At 40.6% G+C, this 24451-nt stretch overlaps 1 protein-coding gene across 3 annotated transcripts in view; it reads left to right on the top strand.

Annotated features, from left to right (window-relative positions):
• Window positions 1-2450: 2450 nt before the first annotated feature.
• plecb (plectin b) overlaps window positions 2451-24451 on the top strand; it is a 151071-nt gene continuing 129070 nt past the window's right edge. For 2 of the 3 annotated variants that reach the window (XM_061820437.1, XM_061820439.1), the window contains exons 1-2: window positions 2451-2937; window positions 8429-8659. In XM_061820437.1, coding sequence (XP_061676421.1) covers window positions 8470-8659 — 190 coding nt within the window. In that variant the 5' untranslated portion in view covers window positions 2451-2937; window positions 8429-8469. The remainder of the gene's footprint in view (window positions 2938-8428; window positions 8660-24451) is intronic. The other variant, XM_061820444.1, reaches the window with a different exon arrangement.

Here is a 24451-nt window from a genome sequence, read left to right on the forward strand (position 1 = left end):
ATGCCCTGGGCGAGTCAGTTTCACATGCTAAAAGACAATATGACAAGAACTGCTGCCACACACAGTACAAGATCGGAGATCCTGTGTGTTATCTAGTGAAAGGAATCTGTTGCGTCAAGAATAGAGTCCAGCAATTCCTCCCATCATATGAAGGGCCATTCTTTATTCTGGGTCAATTAGTCAATCTGATATACTGAATTCAGAAGAACCCGAGAGCCAAGGTGAAAGTGGTCCACCAGGATCAGCTGAAGCATTACCGCTGCCGTGACCCCTTGGACAACACCTGGGCTCTGGGCCAAGCTCAAGAATGGAGACCTACAGAGATTCCACCACCAGCCTTGGAGGAGGACTTAGTAGACCGTGATATGGGTTTACAAGACCTGTTCTCCAGTACGAGGGAAGCTGGTCTTGGTGCCGATCCTCCCTCCGTCCCAGCTGTGACAGGCCCCACTGCAGTTGTTCTCAGCCAAACATCTGTTTCTCATACAGGAAGTGAGGATAGTGGGGGTGTAACAGGTGAGTCATGGCCTTTGGGACTGCAAGGGCAACGACGTAGACGTCACCATAGGGCACCCAACAGGTATGGTGTGTGGGTCACGTAGTTGGATGTCCCTTCTACTGCCTGACAGTTCTGGGAGAGACTCTCGTTACAGGTCGAAGTTCTATTGTGTTGGGTTTCGAAAATGTTAACGGAGCTATTTCCGTTGATCTCGTGTCTTAAAAAAATGCTGTTGAAATTGTGCTTTTGATCCCTCAGTGTTTGTCAATGTTACACCTCATTGTCTGCTAGTATTTCTTTTGTTTTTCCCGGTCGCCACATAGTGACTATTGAATTACACTTTAGCTTCTATCTCCTAATTTTTGATTGTGTACCAGTGTAAGCGTTAAACGATAAGCAAATATTATCATTGTTTTACTCTATGTCAGACTGTATACGTTAATGGTGTCACAGTTGTGTTGTATATCAGTTCATATATTGCTATACTGAAGTGGCATTATTTTAGTGCCATCAAGGGTGGGGGTAGTGTTGCGGGTTTTGTGTAGGTGGACGTGTGCGTTGTGCCGGTGAAACGTTTTTGGTCAGAAGCGAGTGTGAGATGGAAAAAGAAAGCTGTTTTACAGCAACTGGGAACTCTTGTGTGCAAAACAAAATAAAGCAAATATAACAGCAAGTTGACGCTCTGTGATATTTCTACTCCCGCCATCAAGCTTTGGAGTTGCGACGCAAGAAGGGAGTTAACCCCGAGGAAGACAACCTCGGCCCCAGAGAAGACGTCTCTCCTGCATCTCCCGACCACGGTCAGGCGACAGGAGCTGGAACGGATAACACAGTAATTAAAATTAGTATAATAAAAGATGAAATAACTACAAAGACAATCTAAAATAATAGCAACAAGAACTGAAAATACTACAATTCAGCCCTGACCTGTACCTTTACCTCTTTCACAGACAGAAACAACCATTCATAGTCACAATCACACAGTCGGTGAGTGTGAACTAAACCCACACTGCTTGCACTAAAGTCGGAAGAGTTTCAGTGACTTGAAGCAATTGTGATGATGTTGCTGAGCTATATTTTGTGAGGTTTTAATGTTATTGCTGAATTACTTTATCACCATTGGTCTTAGGCATCAAATTCATGGTGTTATTTAAAAAGTTTTATTAATGTGTGAATGACCATTATTCACTGAGGCCAAAACCGAGTGAGTGCTTGCATCCTGTTCATTTTGAACGCACACGAGGTTCCAGGTCAATTTTGTTCGTGTCAGAATATCAAATAACCACCTACAATCACAATACGAACCAACATTTCAGATTAAAAAAAATATATTTTTGCAGGTACTTGGATTTGCACTTGAAAATCTCACGCGGCGGTGAAAGCACAAAGACCGGACTGTTACCCATGTTTAGTATATATGACCATTATTTGGCTGTTTTACGCTTCCACTGTTGTGGAAGTCCAAGGCCAACAGGTGAGTTTTTTGCATATGCATTCTTCTGTGGGAAACTGCAAATGTGCTGTGATTCACCCAATGCGGTTTCATTGTTTCAAGATAATTGCCCACGACTACCACCATTTCCTTCAATTAAACACACATTGGTAAATCTAAAAAGCATTTTAGCAGTACACGTGTCAAATTTGAACTCCGTACACACGGATTGTGTCGCACCTGAATAAAATAATTATATCTTTAAATATTTTCCTCTTTGTGGATGTAGTGGGTCCCTTTATCAAATTTCCGGGCGAAAGAATCAAATTTATTTATTTATTTTTTAATGACTGTCATAGGTCAGAACGGGTGAAGTTTAACCAAACACACACGTCACTTCAAACTATGTGTCAACCAATCTTAGATGGAATAGACCCCAGCCCCCCCCACCACCACCACCATCACCACACACACACACACACACACACACACACACACACACACACACACACACACACACACACACACACACACACACACACAAAACAGCCAGCTCGTCGGTGGAGTTCAATGCACTCGATTGGCACACTAGTCCACGGCTTCCCGCTTTCCACGAGACTACTGTATCTGTTTTCTTTTTACTACCGCATGGAAGAAAAGGGGGGAGAACCATGTCACAGGTTTACGGTGCCAATTACAAACAGAAGCACGGACGAATACGAAGTCTAGCATTATTGTTGGCGTCATAGGATACTGTGAATGAGAAGGATGACAATGACTGGACAGCACACATTGCTTCTTGTCTTTCCTGTGTTTTATATGCCGAACATGGCAAGGAGTGGCCGCTTCACGGTGAATGGAACAAATGCTGAATCCAACGCCCATTTACAGAACACGCGCTCTCTGCGATGAGTGTGGCCAATACCCTGCGGAAATCTTTGGAAGGAAATGCACCCAAGGCTATATGGCACACATTGCTGACCCAGCAATAAAGCGAGGTAGCAAGGTAAGACGACGCAGGGCATGCCCTCACTGGAATAATGCAAGCTTTAGGGGGAACTCAAGCACTCTTTGATCTGCACTGATCAAAAGTACGATTTATCTTGTGTAACAGCATTATGCAGTATTGTTCTGTGATAGCATGCTGCAGGTGCACCATTGGAGGAGATGTAAAAGAACAACCTTTATTAGAAATTAGCCTATACAATACTGTACACATTTTTTACACTATTGCCGCCAGGCACAATCTCTTGAATTCTAGTTTTAGCATCCTGAATGCTGAATGTAATATTTTGCCGACGTTATTTAGCAACAAAACAGAACAACAGTATACACAGAAACAAGGCTGCTAGCATACATGACCAAGTTCAGCCATTCACGCACGTTAATAATATATGTGTGGATTAAAACCTCTCTGACAGTGTCATTTAATCCGCCGTACACTATCTTTGTCAATGTATTTTTTCCTTGTACAACTGTGTTGCAACTCATTAGACTGTTGAGTCATTATCATGTTGGCCATCAGATGTGTTTGCTAGCCTGTTTAATACAGACAGGTCAGACTGACAGACACTTGCATGCAGTACACAAGAGGAACTGTGTGTGTATTTATGGACTAAGGGAGAGATGTTAAACTTTTTGGTGTGACAGTCATGATGGAAAGTCATTTTTCTTGTTCTTCAGTTGAATATTTTCAATACCCATCCCTCCCTTTGTGTCTTGGGTTTTTAATGTATGTCTATTTCTAATGAAACATTAGCCAGGCATAGCAGACTCTTCTGTTTCCTGCCAACAAGCTCCACTTTCAAAGTCCGTTAGATTCTCTTACTCTTGTAATATCACTCTGAGGTCAACTGGGTATGCTCAGTAATTTTATACATATGCTTCAATAATTGTAGCAAGCAATGCATTCTTGTTTTGGATGTGGACAATGCATTTGATAATACCTTCCATGGAAACACAAGCCGTTGCTGGGAAAATAGTGGAACCTCGTTTTCACTGGCTCATGGGGAGAGGAGGGGTCATTGGTGACGGATGAGTGATAATTCAAAGAACTTTTTTTGTGGTCATGTGCAGAGGTGGTTAGAGTAGCCAAATATTCTTCTCAAGTAAGATACTGTTATCTATCCTTCTTCTACGCCGCTTATCCTCACAAAGGTCGCGGGAGTGCTAAAGCCTATCCCAGCTATCAACGGGCACGAGGCAGGGTACACCCTGAACTGGTTGCCACCCAATTGTAGAGGATAGGTTACTGTTACCTCAAAAATAATCTGACTCAAGTAAAATTAAAGAGTAATGCTCCCAAAACTTGAGTAAGAAAGCACTCAGTGAAAAAAAAATTCCCAATAATAAGCGGGAACCTCTGATTTGTCAGTCCATGTGCGTCAAATAGCATACTGTTAAAACTAAACTATAACTAAATAACCTGAATGTAGAGTATGTCTTTCTGTGTATGTATGTGTGTGTGTGTGGGTGGGGGAGTGTGCATGCTCATGTGTGTAAGCTAGCTCAGTACATACACTAAAACATGCATGTTTTACAGTTGCTTATGACCATAATATTGGGATAATGTGGACTAATTTGCTCATCTATAACAACAACAAAAACATTTAACCTTATCACAAGCTGTTTTCTTAACATATAAATGTGCTGCAATATCCATATTTTGGCAAACAGTTCCAGGCAAACTCCTTAGGTGGTGTGTGGAAAACGTTAATTTATTGCCGTCACAGTAAGAAAACTGGAGGCTTCTACACTCGCAGCCGTCATTTTTTTAAAATAAAGGATATGACGCATTTTCTTCTTCTCCTTCAGTCAACTGCATCAGCATACAACTCACCGCCACCTGCTGGCAGGTGAAACATGCCACACCCAGAGACCTGTTGGAAATGTTAAGCCTCTGCAAACTTAATACTCAAACTTGAAAAAAACACGTCAGCTGTTTATTTTTGTTGGTCATGTTGGTGTGCAACCCGCTTCTTTAAAACTGGAATAATGGTTAAAATCCGGATTTGGTCAGATGACTTTTCCTTGGTCTGTTTTGCCATTTGGTTGATAGTGATTAAAGGTTTGTGAATCTAGTGCTCTCTTCAACACACTGACAGCTGGTTTCTGATTTTTCAAGATCTCAGCTTTATAATAGTGGCTTGTCTTACATGATGGACTTGCCCTATTTTGAAATCTCCATAGTCATGACAGTATTTATATATTGTAACAAATACTTGATGCATTTTATTATGCGACTTCAGCATGTGTATTAACTATAATGTTGCTTGAAAATTGTTCTACAGAAATTATTTTCTGTACAAATTCTAGACATTTGATATCAAGCACTGAGCCACTTTCTGTTCTTCAAACCTTTCTATAGCAGTGATGAAAGTCCTCTGTATTTTCCCGGAATTCCGGATTTTCAAATTTTCATGAAAATTCCTCCGGAAAATTGAGGAAAAATACCCTCAAATTAACCCAGATATTAGTTGACAACATTGAACGAACATGTGCTTGAGTTCATTGTTTTGCTTTCACGAGAGTAGCCATGTTGAGGCACTAACGCTAGTAACAGTAACGCCCCTCCCCTCGCATTCTCTCAAGAAGTCGCTTATTTTTGTAGACTTGACATTAATTTACGTGTTAATTTCATAAACGTTAACTAAACAAGCCTGCTCCAAAACCCCCGGTAGTCACCCGCAAACAGGAAATTAATAGGGAAGTTTGGTCGAAAGCGCATGCATGCGCATTTACGTCGAAAGTTATCAATATCATGAGCAACGTCAAATGAAATTCAGTTACACCAGGGGTGGTCATTGCGTCGATCGCGAGGCGTAGACGGCGTAAAAAAAACAACGGCAAAAAAAAAAACGTTAGACTATCGTTGTTTGTGTTTGTTACAATGTATCGCTAGCTTGTTGCCACAAACGCCGATTATGTTGAACGAAACTTTCAGCATTTTCAAAACATTGCGGGTATAGACTGTTCGTGTTTATTCGTTGACAGGCCAGTGCATTTAACTTTTTTTCAGATAAAGTTTGTCAGAGCAAGAATTTTTATTGATGAAAAATTTTAAATACCGTTTTATATCATGTTCTACTAATATCAGTTGAAGTTGGAAATGATCATTTCAGAGTTTGAGTTAGTCTTCTATTTTTGTTATCTATTTGTTTATTTTTATTTTTAATTACAGTTATGTTATATTAATCCAGTAAGTTATTTTAAGCCCAACACTAATCATCACACCCGCAACTTTATCTGCAAACATGACTGACCACACCTGTACATTTTTCAAATTTGTGTGTGTGTGTGTGTGTGTGTGTATATATATATATATATATATATATATATATATATATGTGTTTTTTTTTTCAAAGCAATTCATTATACTATTAGTATTACTGGATCTATGTCTAAGATAGTGAGCAACGTGGTCGAGTGTAGCAGTGCAATGCGACGTAACAAGTTTGAGACTAAAACGTTAATAGTAAATACTACAGATCAACTACATTAACATGTTTTGCTGTACGGTGTAGCAATTCTGGGATATATTTTCATGTATATTCTTATGTATAATGTGTCTTTTTACTGCATAGTTCACTTAATTCATTTGTCTTGAGATAAGATGGCATATTTTATGCATATTTAATGACAAATGTGATTTTGTGCTATCCAGTGATAGAGGGATGGGGCAAAAAAAAATCTGGCTTGGCTCTTGGAGGACTTCTGCCCAATATTTTTATTGGGTCTGGACTTAGAAATTTTACTTTCAGTTTTTGTCTGAATTTTGTTTACAGATATCGCCAGAATGCACCACAGCCATCCATTTTTTCAAAAATGTCATGGGGGTGCATGCCCCCGGACCCCCCTAGCAGGACTTCACACCTTCAGTGGTCGCATTTGTATTTTCAGGAATTTTGACGAAAGTCCACTTTCATCTCTACTATAGAATTTCTACAGAAACATTTTGTTCTATAGAAAGTCACAGCCAAAGTTCTATAGAACAAGTTGTTCTGTACAAATTCTATAGAATTATATAGATTTCTATAGAATTTCTCTAGAAAATTTTTAGCAGGGTGTGTCACTGTCGTGTGTTGGTTGATTGATGAACTGAAGTTAAATGTCACTAGAAGTTACATTGTATTAAAGCAAACATCGCCCATTTAGTGGCATGTTGATCATTGTATCAGAGTAAAAGTATTGTTTCTTCTTAACACACAGTGAATACGTGAGTATAAGTAAAATTTATGCTGGATTAGAAATTCTCTGACAAGAACAATTTATCCTAAATCCTAGTTGATCAAATCGAACAAAGTAAATGTGGTGCATTCCTACCCTGCTCTGTTCATATGCACCCTTTTGTGATACTCTACAATACACATTAATGGCCTAAAATGCCCAAGAGAGTACAAAGATATTGTAAAGGTAATTAATCTAGAAAATGCTTGAAAATATTTGAAAAGTTTTAATTTTATTCAAACTAACTTTTATCCTCTTAGGGTAAAAAATTGATCCTGTGCCTCACATGCCTAATTTACTGATTTATATTAGTTAAATGAAGTAATCATCAGACCTGCAGCTATGACACAACATTTAATTTGAGTCATTATGTGTCTGTATTGAACAATAAATATCTTGTTTTTTTGTCATGTCAGGGCTATTTTAATATCATTCAAAGTACCGTAATTTACGGCCTACAGAGCGCACTTGCTGATAAGCCTCACCCAGTACATTCGTAAAGGAAATACCATTTGGACTTACATAAGCTGCACATGTGTAAAAGCTGCAAGTGCCCACATTGAAACACGAGATATTTACAAAGAAAGACGGTACACAGAGAGAGTTTTCAAAGTTTTAATACCTTAGCTTAGCTTAACATAGCAACAACACGATAGCACAAATAGGGCTGTTTAAAAAAAACAAAAAAAAAAACATACCGGCAAAAAAAAAAAACCAGCCGCAGCAGCTACACGGTAGCAACATGGTAGCACAGCACTAACAGGGCCGGTTAAAAAACCCCTTACCTAAATCACTGAGACGCGGCAGTAACACAGCAAGCTAGCACGGCACTAACAAGGCCTGTTAAAAAAAACATACCGATAAAAATCACTGAGAGACTGCGGTAACACAGCAGCAATACGTTAGCGCGGCGATTACAGGGCCAGTAAAAGTCACTTCCTCTGCACATATATTCCACCGGTCTCACTCTGACCTTTTCCACTTGAGTGCCCCCTTGCGGCCGTTAGAAAAAATGCACAAATTAGCCGTATCACCGCATAAGCCGCAGGGTTGAAAGCGTGTGGAAAAAAGTTGCGACTTATAGCCCGGAAATTATGGCAATGCTTCTAAGGTACATTCACACTACTCTCCAAAAAATGTTTATTTGCATAGCAGTATTTGATTTACTCTGTTGTAAGGTTTACCCTGCTGGACCTGTTAAAGATGAACTGATTCTGTACTGTTTAGGACCTTGAAATGAGACTGTGGTTCCCGTCTGTTCTTTTATGCAGGTGTGTCAACTTGTTCCTCTGATCGTTCCTGTGGGTGGGTGATGGCAAATTCAAAAGAAAGATGCAGGGATCTGATCCTACGACAAGAGAGCAATAGAGAAGCAAGTAGCATCCCCTATCCAGGGGACACACTACCGTGGAATTTGTCCAAACATCAATGGGCCAAACGGTCCCAGTCAGCCTTGGGAGAGGTCCTGGATCCAGCTGAGAGGGCGGTAATTCGCATTGCAGGTACACTCACTTTAATAGCTGGAGAATCCATTTGTTTAATTTGTCTACACCAGGGGTGTCCAAACTTTTTGCAAAGAGGGCCAGATTTGGTAAGGTGAAAATGTGTGGGGGCCGACTATTTAGCCTGACATTCTTTGAACCATTAACATTAAATACAAATTAACTTTTTTGGATTTTTTTTAATTTAATTACAAATGGCATACTTTTACTTTTACATTTTTTTTTACATTTAGGTTTTTACCGAAATCACAAACCACAAAAAATTAAGAAAACTATAAAGGATATCTAAGTTAATGTGAAACATTACATATTATTCACTATTATATGCTCACTGTAGGAAAAGTGCTTAAAACAAAACAATGATCACTGCATATTCAAACTGTGATTTTGACCATCACAAAAAAATTAATTAACTGAGATTTAAGAATTTATTCAACTCAGAGGACTTAACAAAGGTCTTGCCTGCACAAATGTGAAGGGTGATACTGGGATCTTGACTGCAGTATGTAGTCCATGTCTGGCTCAAGAGCAGTGGTTTTGATGCGCAAGACGTCACGCAGGTGAGAGTCACTCAGTCTCGTCCTCATGCGGCTCTTGTTAATGTTCATAACGGAGAATGTCTTCTCGCACATGTATGTGGAGCCAAACAAGCTCAGCATTTTCTTAGCAAATGTCCGAATTGCTTGGAACCTGCCTTCATCCAGCTGGCGGTAGAAGTTGACAAGAGGGAGCTGTTGGTGCCGACTGCGATGCTCGGCGTCACACTGCAGCTCAATGAGCTCCAGTTGCAGGTGGTCTGGAGCGTCATCAGGGTCCACGAGAAAGGAGAGGAAAAAAGCGTGATCTCCTTTTCAATAGCTGCAAAGTCCCGAAAGCGCTGCTGAAACTCCTCAACCAGAGATGAGATGTCTGCTGCATACTTTGTCATTTGCGCCTGATATTGATCTGTGGGAAACTGGTCACAATTTCCTGCAGCGACGGGAAATGTGCGGTATTGGGCTGCGCCTGTGACAGGTGTCTTTGGAAAAGTAGCAGCTTGGTCCGAAAGGCTTTGATGTGTGAATACAGTTGGCTTACCACTGCATTTTGCCCTTGAAGGCTTGTGTTCAGCGCATTCAGATGTCGCGTTATGTCAACTAAAATCCCAAATCAGCCAGCCAAACAGGATCATTAATTGTGGCATGGGTTGTCCCTTTTTAGTCAAGAATTGTCCAATTTCCTCCTGAGAGAGAATAAGCGCTGCAGCGCAGACCCCCGACTGAGCCAACTAATTCACCCTCAGTGAAAGGTTTGCAGTGCTTTGCAATCAGCGTTGCCACTTCGTAGCTTGCCTTTGTGGCATTTTCATTTGACTCACGGACTCTTGTGAAAAAGCTTGCTGTGCCGTTAAAACAGCTTCCAGTTGCTTCACTTTTTCCACCGCGTTTGTTCCCAGTTAGCTTGTCGTAGCTAGCATGTTTCGTCTGGTAGTGCCTCTTGATGTTGAATTCCTTGAAAACAGCCACAGTCTCTTGGCAATTAGGCAGACACAGTTGTTTCGTATTTCAGTGAAAAAATACTCAAATTTCCACTTGTCCTGGAAGCGGCGGCCTCGCGGTCAACTTTCCTTTTTTTGTTTACAGACGCCATGTTAGAAATGGGCTGGGCTGAAACGATCACGCAAGGTCAAGGGTCACGGCGGCCAGAGTGCGGCCACAGGGCTACTGCCATCTTCTGGTGAAATGAAAAATATGAAAAATAGCTTTTTGTACACATGTATTTTATACTGTGGTCAACAGTGCTGGCGGGCCGCATATTATTGATTTCATGATAGAGGCCACGGGCCGCAATTGGCCCGGGCGCCGGACTTTGGACATGTCTGGTCTACACAGATCCAGCAATACAATTACATGCCAGGAATGTTGCGCCGGGTTTTAGTATGTGATTGGTCTAAATATTTGAAATAAACTTACAATATAATTAGAATATCAGTTTTTACAAGGCTCGAGCATAGATCTGCGTCCGTACATTAAATGTGAGTGTCACTTGTGAAGGATTTGTGGAATTTCCGTGATCAAGGGCCAATACACAGGACTGTACATAAGTGGTGACCACATGTAAATGTGGACTGAAAATATTAAGAGTGCCATTGTGTGTCTTTGCATTTGCATCGCAAACATTTTCTTCTTTTTATGTGGGCGTGATGTGGTAATTGGGACTCGAGTAGTGTTGGTCATTCATAAACGACTTTTTCAAATTAAAGTGAGCGTGAGGTGCACAATAAACTCCCGTGGCAACAGCGACAGTCACTAAATACAGAAAATTGTGCCGAAATTGGGGCAATTCCTCATTGGTATGCGACAGTCATGAAACTTCTCCGTGATGTAAAATAGATTGGGGACTTATGGCCTAGAGCAGGGGTTGGCAACCCGCGGCTCCAGAGCCGCATGAGGCTCTTTTCCCTTGTGATGATAGGTGGCTAAGAAGATGAATGAATGGATGAATGGATGTATTTCATAAGCAACACACTATTTTACAAGTGTAAAATTGCGAACCATGTTGTAGATGCATAATATAGATATGGTTTCCTTGAGAGGGCTGTTATGACTGTGAAACAATTCAAAATCTTAAATTTCCTTTTTTTAAATGTATTTAAATTTATGAACTAGTTTACGAATCGGAAATAAAGGGTAATGGGGGACAAGCCGAAAGAAACTTACTATTGATGGTTGGTAACAAAAATGCTTACAATATCTCAACATTAGTTATGTATTTAAAGTTTGGTACAAATTAAAGAAAAAAAAATCAGGGAAGTTGATTAACATGATTTACCTTCGCGGGCCATATAAAATCATATGGCGGCCTGGATCTGGCCCAAGGACCCTGAGTATGACACCTCTGATTTAGTATATAAAGTTAATTTACTCTTGAACGATTTCTTTTGGGTGAAGCGTCACTATTTGCGTGACATACTCCGGAAATTTGAGAGTACTCTGGAGTGTTGGTATTCTTTACTTTTTTATTGTTGCTTTTAATTTATTGTATTGAAGAAATTTCCGCCTGTTATTTGGAAATCTTGGAACAGTTCATCAAGCGTCCTAAAAATCAATTCATTTTCTGAGCCGCTTATCTTTACAAGGGTTGCGGGGGTGCTGGAGCCTATCCCAGCTATCATCAGGCAGGAGGTGGGATATACCTGGAACTGGTTGCCAGCCAATCGCAAGGCACATGTAGACAGACAACAGTCGGAGTCACAATCACAATTAGAGGCAATATAACTCTCCAATTAATGAATGTTTTTGGGATGTGGGTGGTAAACCGGAGTACCTGGAGAAAACCCACATAGGCACAGAGAAAATATGCAAACCCCACACAAGCAGGGCCAGGATTTAAACACCGGTCGTCAGAACTGTGAGGCCAGTGCTCTAACTAGATATCCCCCCCATGCCACTCGTCCTATAAACATTGTTAAATACGAGGGTAATTCAATAAATAAGGTGAATTTTTCAGTATAAGGATTTCTAATACAGATAGAAGCTTACTTTTTAAAAAATATTTCAACATTGTCTTGCAGCACTGTAACACACCATTCCCATCTGTGGACAAGCTTCCATATTCCTTCAGCGTAAATATCTTTGGACTGATGTCTCAGCCAGTCGCTCACAACAATTTTGACTTCGTCACCTTCAAACTTTGTGCCTCTCGTGAATGCTTTTAAGGATCCAAACAGGCAGAGCTGACGAGGCAAGGTCTGGGCTGTAAGGGGGATGAGGGAGCAGTTCCCAGCCCGAAGCAATGATGGTCTGCATCGTTTGGGCAGCTGTGTGTGGCCCTGCGTTGTCATGATGCAAGATGACCTCTTCTGACTAATGACCCCCGTGTTTGTTCTTTGTCTTTCTTGACCTGCCTCAACAGTTCAGATTAGTTGGCACTGTTCACAGTGCTTCCTTTCTCAATGAAACGTTTATTGAGCCTTGCATATCCAAAATAAAAACGGTTAGCAACACCTTCCTCGTGGACTGCTGGGACTTGACCTTCTTTATTAGAGAGCCTGCATACTTCCACTCCGTGGAGTGCCGTTTGGACTCAAGATCATACAACCAAACCCATGTCTGATCGCCTGTGACCACCTTCTTCAGAAAGTCATAATCTTTCTCATACCAGGAGAGACACTGCTGGGACAACTTGACCTCTCAACTATTTCTGATCTACAGTAAGCATCTTTGGGACCTACTTTGAACTGACCTTCAAGTAACCAAGGTCATAATGGACAATTTTTTTTGTGCTGTCCCAACAAATAAGCTCAAAGTCCTTGCAATGTCATCCACTGTCACCCTTCTGTCAGACTGAATGAGGTCATTGACTGATTCGATCACCTCAGGAGACCTCACTTCTGCAGGACTCCTCGGTCTGACTTCGTCCTCAACACTGCTACATCAATCTTTAAAGAATTAGCCCACTTGTAGACATTTTTTCAGATGAAACTTGTGGCACCATACACAGTTGACATTCTTTGATGAATTTCAACTGGTTTGCACACTTCAGTAACCAAGAACTTGATAACTGACTGCCGTTCAATCCTGGAGCATGCTTCTTGGTTGACCATCTTTTTTAATCGCCAAAACTCTCAAGTTTTTTTTCTTTTTAATCTGCAAAAGAAATTAAATCCACGTAAAAAAGAAGGAAAACAGAAGTATAAAAACGTATGCTTGTATCTTTTATTAGAAGTCCTTTAAACGAAAAATTCCCCTTATTTATTACAAGACCCTTGTAACTGGCCGTGTTCCCATTTTCTAAAATGAAGGTGTATATTATCAATTTCGAAATCTGGATTATGACAGGTTGGGGAGCACATACTGGGAGCTAATTCATATTCTGTACCAAGCCATTAAGGTGGATGCGATTATTAGATTCTTGGAGCATTTATGGCATTTTAGACTAGTGAAAATTAATGGGAGTTTTGAGAGTTTGATGTTGGAATTCTCCCTGTGCTTGCGTGGGTTTTTTCTGGGAACGTCAGTTTCTTCCTACGTCCCAAAAAACATGCATGGTAGGCTAATTGAAGACTCTAAATTGCCCGTAGGTGTGATTGTGAGTCCGAGTGGTTGTTTATGTCCAAGTGCCCCGCAATTGGCTGGCAACCAGTTTAGGGAGTCCCCCGACTCCTGCTTGAAGGTAGCTGGGATAGACTCCAGCACTCCCACGACCCATGTGAGGATAAGGGACACAGGAAATTGATGGACGGAATTTGGTGTGTTCCTGCCAGGCTAAGAGGAAGTTCACATAATTTGTGTACCTATAATAGGCCTTCATGCATATCCTTTGCTGCGCTTCCTGTGCTCTTCCATCAGATCAGGCAGTGTTTGCACACGTGCGTGAGCTTGACTGTATCCAAATACAGTATTTTTGGTCACAGACAGTAGATCTGGACAACATAATACCTTGAACAAAATTCTGTATGTAATTCTCACTTTGAGAATTTAGCATTTTTCTGTTTTGCAACACACAGTGGTAAACTACAAGTACGCCAAAGTATACAACAACCACAGATAATTGTGATCGATTACATTTCAACAGACAGACTTTTAGACATTTCATAGGCTTTTTACAGTAACTCACTGACAGCAATGTAATATCAATATTTGTATTCAGTGTGGTGCTGGTGAGTTACACAAGGTAAATAAGAGCGCTTTCGGTCTGTAGAAATAGGCTACATAGCATACCACAGAAGTTAATGTAATGCCACGTTTTTCTACAAAACCAACAGTGAGTGTTTCATAGGAAGGGGAGTGTCAAATACGTTGTAACCCGAGAATAATAGAATCAGGCATAAATTAAATGAAATACAGGTAACATAAATAGACTTGCTCAATGTTACATTAGTCATTGTCATTCATAAAAATTAAGTATTAACGGCCTTGGCTTCACACGATTTGTGACGTCAACCTAAATCCAACAATGTTGTGAAAATTATTTAATGAAAAACATTTTACTGTCAGTCATTAGGAAATAAAATGTAGAATTTACAGGAATACATATTTTTGCATATTGTAAATTAAAATAAATTTTTGATCTTGTTGAAGTACAACAAGGTGTTAAATTAATTGTATAATGTAGAACAATGCTTTGAATCAATAAATCCATGATAGATCTACATCACTGTGGTGAAACATACTACAGTGGTACGTCTACTTACGATTATTACTACTACTTACAATTCTAATGAAACTTTCAGGTTACGAAAAACCTCCCCGGAAAATATTTGTCTCTAGTTACGAAAGAAATTCAGGATACAAAATGAAAAAAATGGTGCTGGATTCAATGGAACGTAAACATCCTGTTCTGTATCTTGGTTTGAAAGTGGCGCGATAGAGCAACTCTACCATTGTGTATCTTAGCAGCCACTGTGATTTGACTGGCGCGACATCGCACTCGCAAATCTGCACAGTCAAGCAAAAAAAAAAAAAAAAAAAAAAAATCACATGCGTAAATTTTGTTATGAGTAGAAATACAGAAACATTCAGCGCACATGAAAATCCAGCGCAGGGAACCACAGCTTGCATTTTTTTTTTCAACTTGGTTGAAGCCAGTTGGCTGCCATCTTGGTACTCCCAAAATGTGTGGAGGACATGGTTTAGAGGTCGGATTATAGTGGGGTTTTTCTCAAAGTTTTGTATGTAGAATTAAAACTGGTTGTGTGAATTTGACATTTTTTCAGTTCTGTTTTTCAGTTTTTTTAATCCGACTTGGTAAGGCAAAAAAGGCCAAGTGCAAGGGAAAGACATATACCACTGTGACGACCAAGAAACCTTGCATATTACCTAGGGCCCTATTTCTGTGACATGTTAACTTTAACCCAAAACCTAACCCAAAATACACTATGAAGCACTACAATCATAACATAGCAAAAAAAATAATCATTTTTAAGTCAATCAGATATATTTTTGGAAATAAGGACTCGCAATAGGAAAATACATTCTAAACACATTGTTCATTTGTTGTCTCTACGGGGTCCTATTTCAGACAGAAAAGTTAAACTTGTTTCCTCGGATTTGAAAATAAAATAAAATTTGCACAGTTCTGTATTATAAAATTTATCAAAAATTTCACAGAAAATGTGTTTTCTTGCTTATCCACTGATGAAGTTTGGGAAAATATTTACATTGCTTCTTCGCGAAAAACTGTCTGTTTCTAAGGTGAAGCAAAGAGTGAACACTAAACAACAACAACCATAAACAAAACTTTTTTTCAAATGAATTAAGCTCATCAGAAAATTAAAAAAAAACTTTACAAACTTTAACAGTGTCAAAGTAAATCTTTCTAACTTACCTCTGGAATGTTTTCTCACGAACACAAAACTGAACAGGGCGGCATGGTTGTTTTGGGAGTATCAAGATGGCAGATGGCAACTTCAGTTTTGGAGGCCAATGAGCCATCCAGTCCTTTTTTTGTTTTTTTTTTTTTTAGATCAGTGACCCACGCAGTCTGGGCAACGTAAGGCAAAGAGAGTTAGACATGCTGCTTGTGTTTACGCTTGATAATAATGGTAAAAGTATGTGGTATGTGAATAATAGAAGAAAAAGTGGTCAAACTGGATGAGATTTTCTCTTTTTTTGAGTAAAAAAGGTCTGGTTAGGAGCTAAAGTGGAAAGAACAGGATGAGATGGTGTATAATGTTAAAATTCCTTTGTACAGCCTGATCGAGAATGAAAGCACAGACAATACAGTGCATAAATAGCTAATTAGGTTTTTTAAATATAGGAGGCAACATAACATTAACTTTAAAACTGTTTGGGAGCATCATTCAGCTTTCAACATGCATTGCTAAAGATATTCTGCAAGCAATAATTCGGTTTTACACCAAGAAAAATGGACGGAGATATCATTGTGGGTTAAAAAAAAATTAAACAAAGTTGGAAGCGACCTTTCAAATTTATAGTTCATAGTTGGCTTGGTTTAATTAGCAATGTATTTTTTTTGTTTGTTGACATTTTCATTGTAAGTTTGCTAAAACACAAAACTGTTCTTAGAAATGTTCTGATGGGAATGTAATTGCTGTAATCAGAATCTTTGAATGAGCCATGTAGCTTCAATGGATAACACTGATCTGACAACAGTGCATACGTCTGATGTTGCTCACAGTGTTCAAAGGGGGCGCTCACGGGCTTAGTATGTTTGCTCAGACATGTAAAAAATTAGAGGGAACGTTGGTCTTGACATTAATCTACGAGTTTATTTCATAAACATTGGTAACAAAAGAAGCGTGATCCTAAACAATCAGTATTCACCCGGAAACAGAAAATCCAAGTACTCAGTATGTTCGGAAGTTATGCCAAAAGCACATGTTCCAAGCTGCTTCACGTACTGCAAGTGCATTTACGTCGAAAGTCATCAACTTCATGAGCCATGTCAAAGGAAACTCAGTTACACTGAAAACATTTCTGGAATATAACATAGGTAATGTTTCAGTATCTAACTATAATAAGTATGAGATTGTGATTTACTTTGACTTGACCTAAGTTCTAACATTAGACTAGTCTGTCCATATATATAAATGCAATTGGTCATTTTCTCCTGTGGTACCGTGTTATCTTGAAGTTGAAAACTTTTCCCCTCTACATGCTTTAGGAACATATAGATCATCTGCTGCTAGGTTCCGTCAATGGATTGACAATACATACTGTTGTAAATTACGCTAGATTATAAGAATAAATCATGATGAAATAAAATGATTTGAGTATATGAATTCTTAGTTTTGAAATTGAATGTCTATCGACCTCTTTAAAAATGTCTGTCTCAACAACTCAGTAAGTTATTTTAAGGTCTTGCGATTCCATCCCTAATCACACCCGCCACTTTATCAGCGGGGATGACTGACCACACCGGTACATTTTTCAAATGTGAGTGACTGACATCGCATCTTCTTGGCATCACATCCCACCATTGGCTAGAAGGGACGTCAATCTTTACCCGTGATGAACTTCCTGTATCTTCTTCGCCGTGCACACTTGAACTGTACAACTTCGCAGATTTATTAAACTTTTTTTCACCATGGCCCCCAAGAAATTGATGGCCAGTGCAAGTAAAAAGAAGACGAGAGTTGTTTTGTCCATCAAAACAAGAAATCATCAAGAACTATGAAATAGTCATTGTTGCATGTGGCCTCATGCTGTTGCTCCAGAGGATTTTGAGAGGCTCGAAGTGGAGGTTGAACCTGAAGTTGATTAAATTGTTTCGCTGAGAAAGGCTGAGGAGGACATCGACGAGTTGGTTCAGGAGCACCACGAGAATCTTTCGATGAAAAAGTGAAAGGCTGGAGGTGATGCAACGCAAGACAATGCAGGAGCAGTTTGTGGCGTAGGAGGAGGCAGGCACTATTCCGTCAAACAGAATAAAAGAAATGCTGATGAAATTCCATGACATTTCTGAATTTATTCAAAAGAATCATCCGGAAAATGTGTTAACTAGTCAGGTGATCGCTCACTTCGATGATATTTGCCTTGCACGTTTCTGGTAGACTCTAAATTGCCAATAGGTGCGAATGTGAGTGCAATTGGTTCTTAGTTCAGACAGTATGTGTCCTGCAATTGGCTTGCGACCAGTTTGAGGTGTACCTCGCCTCTGGTCCGAAGAAAGCTGGGATAGGTGCCAGCATGCCCGCGACCTTAGTAAGGATAAGCAGTCCAGAAACAGGATGGATATACCAGTAAATATACAGAAAATATTTTTGGGGGGATCAAGATTTGAAAGACTCATTTTTTAACTGTATCTTTATTTGCAGATGTTTCATTTGTTTGTATTTGAATGTTTTTAGGGTGGCATGGTGGCGCAGCTGTGGAGCCTTGGCCTCACAGTTCTGAGGACTGGGGTTCAAATCTGTGTGTTGAAATCTGCCTGTGTGGAGTTTGCATGATCTCCCTGTGCCTGCGTGGGTTTTCTCCGGGCACTCCGGTTTCCTCCCATATCCCAAAAACATGCATTAAGTGCAGACTATAAATTGCCCCTAGTGATTGTGAGTGCGCCTGTTGTCTGTGTCCATTGGCCTTGCCATTGGCTGGCAACCAGTTCAGGGTGAACCCTGCGTCCTTCCTGGTGGTAGATGGAATAGACTCAGGAAATGGATGGATCAATTTTAGAACAGAGCTATATTAGAGATATATGGAGCTCTATTTTTTTGAACTGGAAATTTGTATCAGGAATAAAAAGATCTTTTTGAGTACAGTTACATTGCTTTGGATAGAGAAATGTCTCACGGAAACACATTTCTCCATTCATGGTTTTTATTCATTCATACAGACTGCCTATTCTTCTTCTCGTCACCTTTAAATGAAGAAGGTAATATCTAGCTTGGCATTTTCCAGAACAGATAATGCTCTGTGTTGAAGTTTTTATGAGCTTGACAGCAATAAACTGTTTGACCAATAGGTGGCAGTTTGTGAAAGGGGCTCATTGGGTGAAAGCATTTCTCCTGAAAGACTGCCACATCCTCTGGAAAAAGTGTCACACTTTCCATACTCACTCCACATAGCAATCACCACATACAGCACCCATTGTACTGCTGGTCAATGCACTAGGACAATATGATTTATGCTCAGTGATGTCGCCAAGCAGACAGAATGTCTTTATTTCATCTGTTCTTCACAAATGTGAACTTTCCATTTTTCCCCTTATTTCAGCAATAAGTTTCTGAGAAACACCATAAAAACAAATGGCAGTAAGGATTGCAGATGGGCTATGCAGGTCCATCCATCCATCCATCCATCCATCCATCCATCTATCCATCCATCCATCCATCCATCAATTTTCTCATCCACGTATCCTCACAAGGCTCAAGGAGAAATCCCACACAGGCACGGAGAGAACATGCAAACTCCACACAGGCAGGGATTTGATAGCTGGTCCTCCGAACTGTGAGGCCAACACTCTAAGCAGTTTCCCCACCGTACTCACATATATGCAAGTATAAAATCAAATACTGTAACGTAAAAAATATGTTGTCCTTTGCTTGGATGGGCTTTCCGCTTTCATCCCACATTCCAAAAACATGCATGTTAGTTAATAGCTAAATCATCTTCAGACGTGAAGGTGGTTGTCAACAGCTGTTTATCTATATGTGCCCTGTGATGGCTGGTCACCAGTTCATACTTAACAGTGCCTCTCTCCTAAATTCATTTGGGAGAGGCTTCAGGACATCCCTGAGCCTAACGGGGAAAAGCAATAGAGAAAATAGATGAATGGTTATCCAGCAGATGAACATCTGGTTATGTTACTATCTGACCTATGTGATAGCTCATATATAGCACTGCCTGCAGATCAGCTTACCACATCTGCATCTTTCTCATGGTACTATTAAACCCATCAGCTCGTAAAAAAAAAAAAATAAAACCAGGCCTTGATGTGTAATGGCACAGTCTTTAATTGACCCTCGCAACATCATTAGAACGCCAAAATACAACATCTGAAAAGATGGATTCTTAAGTTTTGAAAATGGTGTGAAAGTTAGTTTCACATATTTCAGCCTGTCACCATCGGTAGTGGTGCAGGGAGTGTTTTTGTGTTTAAAAATATAAAAAAATGATGCCCATTGACTGTAGACATTTTTGTGAATCTTGATAAAATACTGTGACGTGACTTTGTACATAGCCAATTCCAACAAAGTTGTGATGTTGTGTTAAACAAATAAAAAAAGAATACAATTATTTGCAAATCATGTTCAACCTGTATTTAATTGAATGCACTGAAAAGACAAGATGTTTCTTGTTCAAACTGATCAACTTTGTTTTTTGCAAATAATCATTAACTTAGAATTTTATTGCTGCAAAACATTCCCAAAAAGCTGGGACAGTGTCATGTATACCACTGTTATACATTAAATTTTCTTTCAACAACAGTCAATAAACTGGGAACTGAGGTGGAATTTTTTCCCTTTCTTGCTTGATTTACACCCTCAGCTGTTCAGGCATTCCTTAACTTTGCAGTGTTTTTTTCCACATGTCCAGCTTTTAAAAACAAAGACATTAATCAGTTTGGCCATTAAATATCTTGTCTTCGTAATGCATTCAATCAAATATAGGTTGAACATGATTTTCTAATTAATGTATTCTGTTTTTATTTAACACAACATCCCAACTTCCCAACTTATAAAATTATTTCATGTTTAACAACCTGCATAAACCCCCTGCGTATTCATGCTTCACGTTTCACAAATTCAGGTATTTAAGTTACTTTCTGTGACACATATCCAGCACACCTACGACCCGAGTGAGGATAAGCGGCATTGAAAATTCATGGATGGATGCATATCCCCATCTATGTGGAAGAAAACGTCACATCTTCTTGTATATGTGCTTTCTGAAATGTGTTAATTTGCCACAAGATGCATCCAAATAAGAGTGCTATCCAGCAGCTGGTGTCAAGGATGAGGAAGCATGTTAAATTGATGCATCTCGGCCATATCTACACTATTAGACAGCAGTATCATGGCTGGCATGCTGGTATATAGCACAAGCACCGCTAATACAACAAATGATTCTGCTCGTGTGCTGGCCGTAGGTATGGAATGGTAGATGCGCCAGCGTCATGAAACAGGCCGGCTCACCGACATGCGTATATAGCGGCCATATTGCAGTGGTCGACATTCCCATAGAAGGCAATGCATGGACACTAAAATTGAGTCATATTTGTGTATTCTTTGTTTTTTTCATGCAGTTTACTATATTATCAATGGGAAAGCATATGCTATCAAAAAACATTTTAAAATAAATGTAAATTATTTAATTAATTCGTCAAATTTATTATAATTAACTCATTCATTCCCTTATTGTAATTACTGTATATGCTGCTTTACGCATCCATATGCAACACAAGGACTGGCATCTTTGGTCTTTTAGTTTTCCTGCTGTACAACCACAGTCTTGTGTCTGAACATGAGTTCGTTCATGGGTGAACATGTACTGAATGTAGTTTATTTGTGCCTAATGACCTTTATCGAAAATCTCTCATTCGAGTGTCTGTGTGTTTTTTTTTTTTAATGAAAGATAATTTTCATTGGATAGTGCCAGGATTTGTTAGGGACCTCCAGGCTAAACCTGGATGAACACACTATAAATGAGCCTTAATATATTTAAAGACCAGTGCTGCATTTGGCAACCCCTTTGTACAGCTACCATTAATGTTTCCATAAGGCAGGCATGACACGGCTGTACAACTGTGCGAGTTGCGTTAAGGGACCCTGCATCGATGGGTTGTAAGCGAAGTCAGTGACAGGGCAAACATTCCCTTCAAAATAAAATGGAATCTTAAAACAGGAAGTTAAGTTAAAATGTGAACATATAAACAATTTCCATCCATCCATTTTCTTAGCCGCATATCCTTACAAGGGTCGTGGGAGTGCTGGAACCTATCCCAGGTGTCAACAGGCAGGAGGCGGCGTACACCCTGAACTGGTTGCCAGCCAATCGCATCGAGACAAACAACCACACTCACAATCACACCTAGGGGCAATTTAGAGTGTCCAATAAATGTATAAACAATTTGGTGATAAAAAAAGAACAATTTTTACAATGCTATATTTAATTTTTAGCTAAAACGGTCCATATTAAGTCTATTAGGTCAGTTCAACAAACTTTGTCATGGCTGTCCCGGTCCTGCTGGTCCTGCTATGGCTGTGTCGGTCCCCGATGTGGCGCGCACCTGCTCCAATCAGCAGATGCACGCACCAGCGTCAAGTCTCTGTAATTATGTCTGTCAGGTTTAAACAGCCTAGGACATTTAAAGTAAAATTATCAAGGAAGAAGACAAGAGGAACTTCTGGCTCGCGAGGAGAACGTGGAATGTGTCTCTTTAACAATCTCTTACCCGTTCTAATCACATCTCCACGTCTCCACTTTATTCCTTAGTGTGGTCCGCATCACACAAAGCAAATTGTGACAAACAAAGCAACCATGACAAAAATAATGCATGTGAGTCTTTGCGATGTCTTCACCATCCTCTGGATATTGTCAGTCTTTGTTGTCTTCTGCATCACTGTCTGGTGATTCCATGGCACCCAATGTAAATTGATTGCATCACATCGTTAAAGTACATCATAGCAAAGTTTCCATGGCACCCAATGTGCCTCTCGATTGCATTGCATCACATAAGCATTAAAAACCCAAGAAAGCAAATATGAGAACTTTATATCCAATTAATCTAACATTTCCCTCCTGTTTATCAAAAATTTGCTTAAATTCTCACATCACGTAAAATAGACACTTTGCCAGATCTTCGACTACTTTGATACACTCAGAGGAAAAATGGCTGTTTATGCATTGTCATAACTTAACACATCTAGAAACAGATTGGGCAAGTCAGCCAGAATACTCCCTAATAATTTGTCCCCAGCAAAGGATACATCTACGCCATTTTGTTCTCCATGGGTGAGATTGCTGTGGCAATAATACAGTTTCGGCAAGATCGCAGACACAGAATACAGCAACAACCACACAAAGTCAAAATAGCTCCGAAAACCGCAATGGAATTAAAATAGATGAGACGAGTGCTTTGTATTTGTCGAACACACTTATCCATTTATCCTACATGCAGGTGTCAACACCAGAGTGCTCATTCACCTTACCGTCAAGGACCCTAAGGCCTTTTATAGTCTCGGTCAGACCACCATCAGCAGCCATACGGTTCAAGATGAGGATGAAGATGGATCGCTCCCCAAAGAGAGCGCAGACACCACCTTTTTCAGCCAGGCGCATGTCCATGGCTATTTGGTTTTGAAGTAGCATTAAGTGGCTCCAAGTTGTTCATGCTGTCATGCTTCTGGCTTCCTGTCCAGGCTGGGCGTGGCCAGCCAATTAGTCAGAGCTCACCTGCACCTTGTTCCAGCTGATGCCTCCTAGTATATATCGGACTTGGGGGACGACTTGTCCTTCGCTAGATCGTCGTCCTTGATGCCTCGTTCCCGCACTCCTGTTTGCCTGACTTCTGTTCTCCGTGTACCAACCCACGCCTGTCCACTGACCACCCTCGTAAGATTGCCGTACTATTACTTCTGCCTGGTTTGGACTGCCTACTTGAACACTGACCTTGGACTGAATAAAGGTTCCCTCTGCACCGTCTGCGTGTCTCTGGAGTCGTGCATTTGGGTCCGCCCTCGTGCCCCGTTCGTGACAGAACGATCAAGCCATAACATGGACCCAGCCGACTCCGAAGCCATCCGCCGTGCGCTGCAAGTTCAGGGCAAACGCCTGGTGGAGCAGGAGGCTGCTCTCCAGGTAACCAACAAGAGGCTCTATGAGATCTGCATCCGGCTGGAGCCGTGGCTAACCTCCCAGGCTAGCGTGGTTGCCACGCCAAAGGTGGCCACTCCACCGGTACCACCGGAGTTCTCCACGGAGCTCCCCTTTAGCAGCCTTACCCCGCTCTCCCGACCGGAACGATTCTCAGGCGACTCGGGGAAAGTCAAGCATTTCCTCGCTCAGTGCGATCTCCATTTTGAACTGCAAGCGTCCGCCTTTCCCACAGACCGCTCCAGGATCGCGTTTGTCATTTAACACATGACTGGAAGGGCGGAGGCATGGGCCACGGCTGAATGGAGTCGTAACTCAGTAACTTGTCATTCTTGGACCTCATTCATCTGCGCACTCACCCAGGTGTTCCAGTATGCGGCGCCGGAGCGTAAAGCGGCGGCCTCCCTCTTGACGCTTCGCCAGGGTTGTCGTCGCGTCTCGGACTACGTGATCGGGTTCCGGACCTGCGCCGCCGAGAGTCGATGGAACGAGGACGCCCTGCACGACGCCTTTTTCCAGGGGCTCTCCTCCCAAA

This window comes from Syngnathoides biaculeatus, chromosome 5, assembly GCF_019802595.1.
Source record: "Syngnathoides biaculeatus isolate LvHL_M chromosome 5, ASM1980259v1, whole genome shotgun sequence".
NCBI classification, from domain to species: domain Eukaryota; kingdom Metazoa; phylum Chordata; class Actinopteri; order Syngnathiformes; family Syngnathidae; genus Syngnathoides; species Syngnathoides biaculeatus.